The following is a 12,690-nucleotide window of genomic DNA, read 5'->3' as shown; positions in this document are numbered from 1 at the left end:
CCGAAGGCCGAAGAGGAACGAATGACGCATAGTTTTTAATTGCAGCAATTACGCTTGAATTTCGTATGCAAAATGTGAAATTTGAAATTTGAATTGTTAAATTTTAAATGAAAAATGCAAAATGCAAAATGCAAATGCGGGCGCGCGACTTTTTTATTTTCTTTGTTATTTGCAGGCGAATCAGACCGAAAGTTTTGCATAAAATCAAATGCAAATTCTTGGGGTGTGTGTGTGGCATGAGTGTGCGTGTGTGAAGAGGGTGTGTGCGGTGTGTGTGGTGTGCTTGGTGTTTGCCTGCCCGCTGGCTGTGCTTGGCCCGTGTTTACCTTAACCCAAATATGCTGGCCAAAACTTTAACCACACACGCAAGGGAATCCCAAATGCCACGAACCGCACACACACACACACACACACCCTCTTTGGGCAGGTGCTAACTTTGCCCATTACGTTGATGAGCTTTCAGCTTCTAGTCGAGTTTGCATGACTCTATGCATGCCCTGCGCCAGGTTTCTAATCACGTTAGCATAATATTGTTGCCAACTGCCGCACGAAATTTCTCTGTTCGCTCTTCGCTCTTGAGTTTTATGTTTATCAGCTTCAGCTGGCAGATAAGCAGTAAAAAGATTTATGTGAGGACTCTATGCTGAAATCGCTGGTATTCCATGTCTAATCTATGTGTAGAATATCTTGGCCGAGAACTACATCCCATGGCTCTTAAAGCCAGCAGCTCTGCATTTGATTAAGCAGCAATTGGGGAGCTATAGAGGCAAGCTGAAAGGGTCTCAGCACTAATACAACTCCGAGCCAAAGGACAAAGGCTTGATTGGCTCTGTCAAGAGCCGCTTGAGCCGCCCTTTGCTCTCTTTTCTTTTCCAATTATATTCGACGAGTGCAGCTATTAATTAGACGCACGAAAGCCTGAAACTTGATTCGAACTTGTTTTTCCGCAAACATGCGAAAGGCGGCGCGGTACTGTAGGAAATTCGCATTTAATTCAATTTACAATATGCATCAAGCAGAAGTGGAGTGGAGGGGTGGCGTGGCAGGAGTCGGAGCGGCCGCAGCTGCTCCAGTGCAATCGCTGCTTTTAATGAGCCACAAACTTAATTGTGATGAACTGCAGTCACGCAGCGGGCGCTCAGGTCCTTTGGGACTCGGAGCACACGGTGAGGCCGTCGCCCAGGCAGGCGCTGTAGGCCATCATGTGGGGAATGGTGCTCTGCTCGTAGACGCCGGTAAACAAGTGGGACCAGGGACCCGAGGCGTAGACCAGCACATCGTCGCCGCCGTGCGTCTCCGAGTCCAAGGGCACGCCAGCTGGGAAGGCTTCCTCATGATGGCCCGTTATCAGCGTGGTGGGATCCACGCGCTCCTTGGTCTCGGCATTGTAGAAGCGCTCGGCGCTGGGGCCGTTCGCATAGCTGAGAATCATGTGTGGAATGCCGTCGTTGCCATTGGCCGGCGCCTTGCCAAAGATGTCCGTGTGGCGATACTGCAAGCGAGGGGATTGGTGAATGGAATGGAAAGGGAAACTCAGTTGGAGTTGTGCCGGGTGGTGCTTACCCCGTAGCCCGAGTAGGTGAAGGCGTGCGAGTGATCCGCCGTGACGACCAGCAGGGTGTCGTCCTCGCTGGTCAGCTCTCGCGCGGCGGCAATCGCCTTGGAGAACTCAATGGTCTCGTCAAGCGCCATGCGCGCCTGATTGTCGTGGTGCGCCTGGTCGATGCGTCCGCCCTCGATGAAGAGGAAGTAGCCCTGCTCGCTCTGGCTCATGTACTCGATGGCCTTGCGCGTCATCTGCTCCAGGGTGGGCTGCTCGCTGGCCTGCTCGACGGCCTGCATGTGGTACAGCAGATGGTCGTTCTGGAAGAGGCCCAATATGCGCTCCGGCTTCGTGACATTCAGTTCCATCAGCTCGGCCGCTGTGGTCACGTAGACGTTGCCCTCCGGATTCAGCATCCAGTACTGGTTAATCAAGTGCCGGCCATCCGACCGAATGCCCCAATCTTCCAGGCGATGGTCCACGAAGTTCTTGCGGCCGCCGCCCAGCACGAGCTTCAGCTTGCTGCCCACCTCGCCGTGGATCAGCTGGTAGGCAATGTCCGGCACTTCGGAATCCTCGCCGCAGTCGGCAACCACATCCGTGTCGCATTCCCAGTCGCGCTCCGCGATGTGGGCGTAGACGCCCGCCGGGGAGGCGTGGGTCACGCGAGTGGTGGTCACCAGGCCCGTCCACTTGCCCGCATCGATGGCCCACTTGGCAATGGAGTCGACGTGCTTGCTCTGGTCCATCGTGGCCTTGCAGTCGGCTCGGGGCACAGCGCCATTGACGCCAATGGTGCCCTCCTGGCCCTTGACGCCGCACAGGTACGCGGTCGCCGTGCAGGCCGAGTCGGGCACAGTCAGGTCCACGGAGTAGGTCTTGCTCAGGCCCGTGTAGGGGAAGTGGTCGAAGGACAGGGACTGCTCCTCGCCGCCCAGCAAGTTGCGCGCAGCCGAGGTGGTCGTCACGCCCATGCCATCGCCCAGGAACATGATGATGTTCTTGGCTCTGCCCTCCTTCGGCTGCTCGCTCAGCTTCTGCTTGATGAACTGCACGCCCTGATCTCGCCAGTAGGCATTCTTCTCCTCGCCCGCCAGGCGTTGCTGCTGCTGCTGCTGCTGTTGCTGCTTGGGCTCCTGCATATCCGGATGCATGGCCCGATCTTTGCAATATTCGGCATTGCGGTTACATTCTGGCGCTGCCCAGCCGCAGCCGCTGAGCAGACCGATCACGATGACGACGTGGTACAGGAGCAACATCTCGTTCAAGACTGGCCAACGGGCAATGTCTGGCACTGGCCTTTCGCCGGCCAAGTGCCCACTTGCTCGACTTCCGATTGCGTGGCGGATAAGATAGCACTGGACATGGTCAGAGCGAGCGCAAATCTAATGCGTCGATAATCCACTCCTCCGCCCCGCCTCAGCCGCAGGGCTCGACTCGTGCACGTATTTACGACCATCTGCGCGAATTTATGGATTTATTATGTTTCATTGCGAACTCGCGTCATAAACAAAAAACGACAATGGACAGAGAACACGTGAAATGCTGCATGTGTGTAAAATAAGTTGTTTTTACGATGAGCTCAGAGGCAGCCAAGCGGTACGAGAAAGTGTGTAAAGGGACCCAGGGCAAAGTATCGTTAAAAAAGTCCCATTCCCATATCATATCGCGAAATCTGTCTGAAAGAATTACGCATTTTAATCTAGTATTTGGGTTAACTTCTATAAGCAAATAGAGATATAGCACTACATTGCTACATGACTAGCAGATACTCTGTATCTAAAGTATGCATCTAAGCGGTATCTAAAGTGATATTTATCGAGAAAATGTCGTATTACTCATGCATTTGTGTAGTTAGGTTTGAGCTTTTAGATATCGAATTCAAATTTCTACTGTGACAGACTTTTTCTTTCCTGGCATAGAGCTATCGACTATATATAAAGACAATAGGCACATCGATATTTATCGATATACAGAAAACACGTGTGTCAGACTTAGAGATACAATTGAATACCCTTTTCCAGATTGTGCTCTAATCTATAGCTATCGACGATTAGCTCTTAAAGTGCTTCCCTATCAATTTTGCAATATCGATTGGCCATCTAATGTCACGAAGAGTATTCAATTGAATTGGAAAATCAAGATTATAAATAAATAAAAATACTACGAATTATTAAGCTGTTAGCTTGCAATTAAAGCAAAACTTATCTAATCGCAGCAGCAGCAAACGGCACTCAAGTATATACATATAATGATATAAATCAGTAAAAACACATATATGCATGCATAGTGCAAAGAGCTTCATTTGGAGAGTGAATGCCAATGAAATGCTTCTTTTGGAGTAGCTCAACTCTGTTTTGTATTCTTGAATAATAACCGCATTTCATTTATATGACTCATAAAAGCTGTTTTCCGTAATGAAAACTTGACCAGGCACGTCCCATGCCACACAGCAACAAGTTTAATGGAAAAGCGGGGCTGCAGAATTAGAAAACGAACTAGAAACCGCAAAATTCATTTGGCCAAGAGAAATAGGAAAGAAAAGAAAAAACATTAGAACAAGCAGAAAAGGTGAAAGGTTGAAAGAAATGTTAAAGTTTGCGATTGGCCAAAGAAAAGTGCGCAAAATGCCAAGGGACTTCAGGGCGTATACATAATATATATATATATAAATATATGTGTGCTTTCAGCTATTCATATATATATTTATAGTATATGGCTATTGCATTTTGGCGAAAACTTGCTAATTTTATAAAGTTTAATCAGTTTGGAGTTAGTTTTTTTTTTTTTTTTTTTTTTTTTGTGGGTGCACACAAACTTTGGCTTTGAGTTGCCTTATCGGACCCACAAATTATGAGCCCGCTGGCACAAGCCAAACAACTTGTGGCATTTCTGAGGCAGACCAGAAGTGCCAGTTGAGGTCGGGCGAATATTAAATGCCCTAAAATATGGGATGTATGTGATATATGAGGTCTTGGAGGGAAAATTCATAAGAAATATATTTGGCAATAATTGTGGCCATATGGGATATGGGATATGGGTTACTCAGTATTGATTTAGAGTAGGTATTAGTAGAGCTAAAATTCATGTTCATGAAAATAGTAGAGTTACTTTAACATTTATTTTTTAAGGAACTGTAAAAAAAACTTCGAGAAATGATCAATAGTTACGAGCTGTGATTATATGAAAGCATGGGTCAGGCATTTCCGGCTCATGCTCATATAATTTGATAGTCTAATCCAACACAGCATTTACTTATATATGATATACATATATATCTGCATAAATTCGCAGATGCAGCTGACATAGTTTATTCTGCTGTAGAGTATTTTGATTAGATTTGCGCTGGTCTTGGCGCATTCCCAAATCTCGCTCTCTTTCTCTACCTCTCTCTCTCCCCCTCTCTCTCTCTCTCTCCCTCTCTCTCTCTCTCTCTCGCTGTGTCTGCCGCCTACAATAATTCTTTATGCTAGCAAACATTTCATTGCACAGTCTGAATAATGCACATATTTATGAGCACTACACTGCGTATACGTAATATATTTTTGTTATTTTCAGCTGCGTCGCTCTCGGCAATTGATTTTGGCATGCGGGTGCGGGTGCGGGTGCGGGTGCGGGTCTGAGAGTCTGTTTGTTCTTGTCACAGTCTAGTTAATGCCGGCCAATAAATTTCCAAACGCTGTTGTACAGTGTCAAGATTACGGCCATTTAGCCAAAGGCATAGCCGACCATTAATCAATGCGGCTGTTAGTTATGGCCACGTTGAAGCTATGCGATTGTATCGACTTGATTTCAATTGTAATCCATGTGCCTCAATTCTCTTTGTTGCAGGCAATACATAACGGTGCCCATCATCGAGGAGAGTACGTACGAGAAGGATGTCAAATTCAAGGTGAAAATTGGGGAGCCGGTGCTGGCGCCAGGTGAGTTTTTTTTTGTTTTTTTTTTTTTTTCTTGGCCAAACAAGTTGCGACAGCAGCTCCAAACTCAATTTTACAAGCACTGAAAAGCAGAGAGAAATCCCCAAACCAGCTTATCCACACAAAAAACAGTTTCACTTCCTGATCTCTCTGTCTCTCCTATATATATATATGTGTGTGTGCGTGCGTGTGTGTGTATTTGTGTGTGTGTGTGCGCGCGGTTATTCTTACCGAAACGAAACTCAATTTGCTGTTAACCAAATTATATGAAGAACTCGAGCCAGTAGCCCAAAAAGTGCCGCAAAATGGATCAGAAATTTTTTTAATAAACTTAATGGCAGACTTTGAGCTGTTGCCAAGGCAATAACCGCAGCTAGACTACACGCCCACACACACCCACGCACACATACAGCTGTTGGCAATTGCCATTTGAGTGATTGGAAGGCAATCATCTGGCACCCACACTTGACTCTTAGAGACTGAACTTGGTTTGATTTCCTTGCATAATTTTTATTTTCGGTCTCTTTTCGTTTGTGTTCTTTGTGCTTCTAGATTCCGCTCACTACCGTAAGACTTGAATTGTGCAATTAATTAATTTTATTTGAATTGAAAACGAACGAAACCATAAAAAGAAGAAACAAAATAATATGTATATTAATAGGGAGCAATTCTTGGGTTACGATTCCTTAAGTTCTTAACTCGAATTCCGTTCAGCGCCTAGCGTTAAATTTCATTTGAGATAATTGCGAACAAAGAGCGCAAATTTCTGTATATTTTCGACAGCACCGAGAGGTATACACCCATATATATGTATGTATAATTATGTATATGTATGTGTATCTCTCGCCGTCCTCAGTTTAGTTTTGTGTTTCATTTAATGTTGTATGTTATTCCCCTTTGTTCGGAGAATCCTTTTGTGTTGGTCGCTAGGCATTTAAAAACGGTTCAGGCGTAGAGAGAAAAAAGCTAAAACAAAAACAAAATATAAGGAAATAAATTAGTCAAATGAAAAGTTAAACTTGTATACAAAAGTACAAAAATGAAAAGAAAAAGTTGATATTAATGATTATGAAATTAATCAACTTAAAACTAAACAATTTATTAGAATGATTATTGGTCTGCTTTAGACTAAAGACTTTTATTTTATATATTTTCAATATTAAATTTTTTGCTCATTAAAAAATATATTAAATTTTTTATGCGTATATATTTTCTAAAAATATATATAAATATTTATTTTAAGCTTTTAAAAATGTTGTTTATTTGTATATATATTTTTATAAAATATATATAATTGTATAGTATTTATTAACATTTAAATTTTGTTGCTGAAGGTTTTTAAGTTAATAATAAATATTTTGTTTGAAATGATTTCTGCTTTTCTAAATCAAATATAAAAATTCCTTAATTTTTGTTTATAAGCTATGCATCTATGGTGTTAGTTTGGTTATAAACAATGATAATATTTTCCATGATTTATTGATAATTTTTGTTCAACTGTCTTTAATTGCCTAAGATATTTTACCAACCTCTTCTATTAGAGATGAAATAATTTTTATTTCTTTTCCTAAGTATTTACGTATTGAGCTACTTCTTCTTCTCATTTTGTTTGATATCAACTCTGTACGTAGCTGCCCTATTGTCCCCTCCTGCAGTCCGTAGCACCCTTCACTCTTTTTCTTTTTTGGTATTTTTTATAAGTTTTAGTATTTAGTATAAGTATAATTAATATTGAAACATAACTCACTTCATATGCATTAATGTAACTTTTGAACAAAACTAATCCAACTCCCGTATATATATATATATCCATGTATGTGTGTATGTAATATTTGATAACACACTGCAACAACTACAACAACAACAACAACCATTGCAATTATCCTCACGCAGATGACACAAATAAGGAATCATTTTTCCATCGATTTTTTGGTAGGTAAAAGTAAATTTGTAACACTTACAAACTCATCTTGAATCAATACTCTCGCAAAGTGTTTATGTTCAGTTAAAAATAAAAATATCAACGAAAAGAAAAAGCTTTAAAAATGACACATATCAATGGGCTTTTCATGTGCAATCGAAATTCATTGCGATTTGTTTTTTGTTCCACACGCATTAAGATATTATTTAAATCTTGGCTGCAATCGAAAATAAGTTAAAACGAAAATATATTAAAAGACATTTATGGAAATATCATAAGCTTTTATCGTATCGTATCATGAAAGACTGATATTGAAATCTCAAGATCAACCTGACTACGTAGTACTCGTTCACGCTAGAGAGCAAAGAGTTAAATCTTTGACTGCTTGAATCTTTTAATACAATTCAAGAATTGTGAACCATTTTTTATAGATCTACCTGTAATCCTCGCTGTCGAACTGTAAAAGATATGCACTGCGCCAAACTTAATCAAAAGAAAACTTGGACAGCCTTGATTTATACACCCAGACCATCCAATTCATTCATAATATAGAAAAAATATGTGTGTTCATATCCTGAATGTATATTTTTTTGGTATCTGTGTGTGTGTGTGTAAGTCCTTATATATGTAACGCATGTATAGCAACTAAAGTGAGAAAAAATTGCGCTTTTTCGACGCCGAGTTTGTGTAAAAGTTAGGATCAACAGACTCTGAGTTAAAATAGGAAAAGAAAAGAGAGTAATGGAAATTTTGCTCACGTTTCGTCTTCAATTGAAATAAAGTTTTTGGGAAAGTTTTGGTTAAAGACATTTTGTTGGTAAACTTCTCTATGCTCGACGTAACACGCGCTTGTGCCCGCTTCTGTTTGTGCCCCGAAACTCGAAATCGAATTCGAACTCGAAATCGATACGATATCATCGACTATATATACATATATGTAAATAAAAAATCGTTAAACGATTCTGCATCAACTCGATTTGTAAGTAAATGCACACAAGATATTCTTGAATAATTCCTAGTCCTCTTTAATTGAATTTTATTTTATTTTATTTTTGTGGAATACCCCTATGGTTTTATTTTTGTCTGTGTGTGTGGTTGTACATTTTTGGCCAAATTTGATTTTGTGAACGGCTTTTGATTTACCATAATCGCAGCAGATATTGTTCTCAGTGTATTAGCCTCTTGTTGGTTTATGTGTATGTTAGAGCAACCCCACCGATTGCATATTAACAGGGTATACTAGCCAAGCTAAAGCTAAAAACAAAACAAAAAGCAATAAAAATTATCTTAATTTGTATTGGTTGAATGCATTAAATACAAATTTCTTAACTGAACATAGCAAACGAAAAAAAAAAAAAAAAAACAAAAACTAATATAAATTAAATTTATATTTGCATTTGAAATAAATAAACCACAAATATCTTGTTTTAAATATTCCTGCTCTCAAAACAAAACAAAACAAAAAAATACCAATTTGTTGTCACCTTCCACGTATTCAATCGCTGTCTATAGAAAATCACACTGGAGATCATACTCGTGAGTCATCCCTATATCAGCAATATATTGTAATGTGTCGCTGTCTCTCTCTCTCTCTCTCTCTATGCATGCATTCCAAGTGATCTATCTAAGCATATCTAACATATTTTATATATATGTGCTTATATTTTGGGTTTATTTTGATTAAGCGAAATTTATAAAATTTTCTATAATATCTAAGCTTAATTAGGCGAATTTCTTAAAAGTTTCAATGTGGAAAATTTCTGAAAATAATAATATTTGTATTCTTTCTTTAACATAACTAAAATTTCTTGGGTTTTATTAATCGATTACCTTTAGAATTAGAGCTAGAAAAGTTAAAAGACTTTTCTAAATTTTCAGCAATACCAAACCCTTTTGCAAATCAGTTTTTACTCAGCTCTATTTGTCTATTTATTATAAAATTTTATTGGGTTTTGATATTGCGTATGTGGCGCAGATTTCTGATTTGTATTATGTATTCCATAATTTTTACAAAATTTTTTATAGACCTCTAGCTTAATGAATAATCGATGGGCTGGTTCCACTCTCGCAAGTGGATGAACCATAAGTGAAACGATTTTATATAGAATTTAATGCATTTAAGCTCACATAAAGAGATTTTAGTAGACATCTGTTAGTATTAGGCAGTAATTATATTTTTTATTTATATTACTCGAAGTCTAGACAAATTGCAAAGAACTCATTAAAACATTTCACAAAAGTTCTAAGCGAACTTTTCATTTCATTTAGCTTCATTTGCATGCAATCAGTAGCTGTAAATGTAACTGTAATTTTAATTGTAATCGTAGCTGTAACTGTATTTGTATTTGTATTTGTATCTGTATCTGTGTCCGTCTGTAGATTTTCTTGATTTGTCTTCTCATTTAATTGCAAATTTTTCGAGCTGTAGCAATTCGAGATCCACAAAATATTTCTGCAAGCAAATGCACTCAATTCCAAACGATTCTCTAAATTTAGCAAACTTTTACTCTCCATGTTTATGTGTATGTGTACTCGTGAGCATATAAATGTGTATATACGCAAATATATTGGTGTGTGTATATATACATCTATGTGTGTTTATCTGAAGAATTCTGGTTAAGTGCCAGAGTTCTGTGTGATATACCAAATACTAATTAAGATTTACACTTTGATTTACCTTGGTCCGCACAGACGATGAACTGCTAGAGAAAATCAAGCAGGTGGAAAGAAAGCCAGCCGAAGATTTAACAGATCTCGAACGCATCTTGCTAATGAGCAAGCCACGAAACGGCGAGCTGACCACGACATATATCCGCATACGTGAAAGCACGGAATTCAAGGTAAGCACATTCCAATACGAATACAGACTAGAAATGCACTTGACAGTTTGCGAAATCTGTTGTAAGTGGACACTTAACACACACTCCCACACACACACACACAGACACACAAGCAGGCAACACTCCCTGTTGGACATTATAAAGATCCTTGTGCACATACCACATCAGACAGCTTAATGTCCAGAGCTGTTGCTGTAATACACACAGAGAGTTGTAGAAGGGCTAACAAGTAGTCGACTAGACGATGACCTATAGCAGATTAACTATATATAGACAACTTATACTATATAAACGACTCTGTGATATATATCTTTGAGATATGCCTAAGAAAGTGTTATCGATTATTATCGATTGTTTGTATACATACTTATACAATAGATTAGTTGCGAATTGCACTCAGTTCTCTGACCAAATTAGCTACTTTGTAAACACTTTCAATGGGTATAACAATGACAAAAATAGCAGGAACAACGACAGGACGACGACAGGACGAGAGCATAAAGTGGCTCAGGTGCCATTGTCGTAACACTTGGCAGTTAAGCTAAACACACCTGGCTGGCACCTGTCGTGCAACTAAGCACCTAATTGTCTCTAATCTTCAAATGAAAAGCTTTGTTTCCGGTGTGTTTGTGTGCACCGAGTCATTGTGTCACTGTGTGTGTGTGCGTCGTGTGTGGCGTATACATGATATGCGAAGGCGTATACGTAATATTGTAAAATTCAACCAAATTACTGTGTGCATGCATTTGTGTACCTGTATATCCGTAGAGTACCGTGGACAAGCTGGTCGCTCGGGCAAACGTTTCAAGTGTGCTGGGCACATCGTCGTGGAAGGAACAGTTCAAGGATGCGCTAACTGTTGTGCCAGGTGAGCTACATCTATCCGTATATACGTATCTGTCCATAGACATGGAACGATTTCTAAAACCCAATCTTCATATATCTAGATTTGTCTCTTGATCTGTATACTCATTCATATATCTTTTTCTCTCCCAGCTGACGAGCATGACTTCGAAGCCGATGAGGAAGTGGGAGAGGAGGTACCGAAGTGTATGGATTATATCAGCCATTTCGTTTGCCTCTTCTGGAAGGTGCTGTTTGCATTTGTGCCGCCCACAGGTAACATCGGCTTCATACCGATCGATTGACTTGTAAATCATTTACCTTTCACAGATATCTGCGGCGGCTATGTCACCTTTGTCGTTTCTATATTCGTGATTGGCGTTCTGACCGCGATTATCGGAGATGCGGCTACCTACTTTGGCTGTGTGCTCAACGTCAAGGACTCGGTGACAGCCATTTGCTTTGTGGCGCTAGGCACCAGTATACCAGGTAAAATGGGATATGCCCTGATACTTGGGTGGACTTTTGGTATAAATTTATCGTCGAGTGGCAGCTTATCCTGCTGTTAAAGTAAAGCTAAGCTAATAAGCACATGTAGAGTCAAAGTATTAGAAGTATATTTAAGAATAGACAGCTTCATCCCCACTATAAAGATAATACTGTTAGATAAGGTACAAAATCTAAGAAGAATTCGAAGCGATTGTCAGTTATAATAGAATAGGAATGCAAACTGGTTTATCCTCACGCTAAGAACTGCATTGCACATCAATTCTTTAACCTAGTATTTCCTGCCCTGATACAGATACATTTGCCAGCATCATCGCGGCCAAGCAGGATCAGACCGCTGACAATTGCATTGGCAATGTCACGGGCAGCAATGCAGTCAACGTATTCCTGGGCATTGGCCTGGCGTGGTCCATCGCCTCGATCTATCATGCGGTCAATGGCTCAACGTTCAATGTGGAGCCCGGAACGTGAGTAGCAAAGGCAGAGGATCGCTATCTATAACAGATCTCCTAATAGTAGATAAAATTTCAGCATTGGCTTTGCTGTGACGCTCTTCTGCGGCGAGGCTGTCATTGCCATTGGAGTTATGATGATTCGACGATCGTCCAAGTCGATACGCGCCGAGCTGGGTGGACCCACGATTGCCAAATGGATGTATGCGTCGATATTGTTGCTCCTCTGGGTTGTATATCTGATCGTGAGCACGCTGGAAGCATATGATATCATCATGATTTAAGCAGATCATGCTATGAAACGCGTTAGCCAGCCCAAATAGCTGTAACAAAGCTATAGAGAGAGAATATATATTTATATCTATATATATATATATATATATATTCAAGATGATTAAACAGAAATTTTTATTTATATGATTCAAGTCAAATATGTATAAAGAGAATATTGTACGTTTCACTGCTATATAAACATTGAGAACTATGTATGTAAAATTTATGTTAATATTAAAAACTGTAATGTTTAATTAGTTTCTAGGTGTGGCTTATTTTAAACAAATATATATCGCTACATATATATTGTTTCATTTTAAGTAATGTAAATACAAGAAAGGCTGCCTCGGGCTCAGCAAACAAGCAACGTGATCATTCAGTTACATATATA

At 40.1% G+C, this 12,690-nt stretch overlaps 2 protein-coding genes across 9 annotated transcripts in view; one reads left to right on the top strand and one right to left on the bottom strand.

Annotated features, from left to right (window-relative positions):
• Calx (sodium/calcium exchanger 3) overlaps positions 1-12,333 on the top strand; it is a 55,896-nt gene extending 43,563 nt beyond the window's left edge. For 4 of the 8 annotated variants that reach the window (XM_089256498.1, XM_018101278.3, XM_018101269.3 and 1 more), the window contains 9 exons: positions 5,375-5,466; positions 7,357-7,395; positions 8,897-8,920; positions 10,076-10,224; positions 10,993-11,092; positions 11,221-11,343; positions 11,398-11,556; positions 11,870-12,041; positions 12,106-12,333. In XM_089256498.1, coding sequence (XP_089112624.1) covers positions 5,375-5,466; positions 7,357-7,395; positions 8,897-8,920; positions 10,076-10,224; positions 10,993-11,092; positions 11,221-11,343; positions 11,398-11,556; positions 11,870-12,041; positions 12,106-12,310 — 1,063 coding nt within the window. In that variant the 3' untranslated portion in view covers positions 12,311-12,333. Of the gene's footprint in view, positions 1-5,374; positions 5,467-6,015; positions 6,031-7,356; positions 7,396-8,896; positions 8,921-10,075; positions 10,225-10,992; positions 11,093-11,220; positions 11,344-11,397; positions 11,557-11,869; positions 12,042-12,105 lie in introns of all 8 variants that reach the window. The other 4 variants (XM_089256501.1, XM_089256500.1, XM_089256503.1 and 1 more) reach the window with 4 other exon arrangements.
• Positions 971-2,850, bottom strand: Alp5 (Alkaline phosphatase 5). The gene is made up of 2 exons (XM_018101405.3): positions 1,564-2,850; positions 971-1,492 (listed from the first exon to the last, which is right to left on the bottom strand). Exons 1-2 carry the CDS (start codon positions 2,800-2,802, stop codon positions 1,139-1,141), a joined length of 1,593 nt encoding a protein of 530 aa, XP_017956894.1. The 5' UTR covers positions 2,803-2,850; the 3' UTR covers positions 971-1,138.
• Positions 12,334-12,690: the final 357 nt, after the last annotated feature.

The sequence above is a fragment of the Drosophila navojoa genome, chromosome 2 (genome assembly GCF_054131105.1).
Source record: "Drosophila navojoa isolate 15081-1374.11 chromosome 2, UAZ_NAV_1.0, whole genome shotgun sequence".
Classification (NCBI taxonomy): domain Eukaryota; kingdom Metazoa; phylum Arthropoda; class Insecta; order Diptera; family Drosophilidae; genus Drosophila; species Drosophila navojoa.
This window is presented reverse-complemented; position numbering and strand designations above follow the sequence as displayed.

Bases quoted from the DNA above. Each gene is read 5' to 3' on its own strand.
- Alp5 (XM_018101405.3), bottom strand. From the start codon at position 2,802: ATGTTGCTCCTGTACCACGTCGTCATCGTGATCGGTCTGCTCAGCGGC. The intron at 1,493-1,563 runs GTAAGCACCACC...CCTCGCTTGCAG, and splicing joins TCACCTACTCGGGCTACGGG to TATCGCCACACGGACATCTT.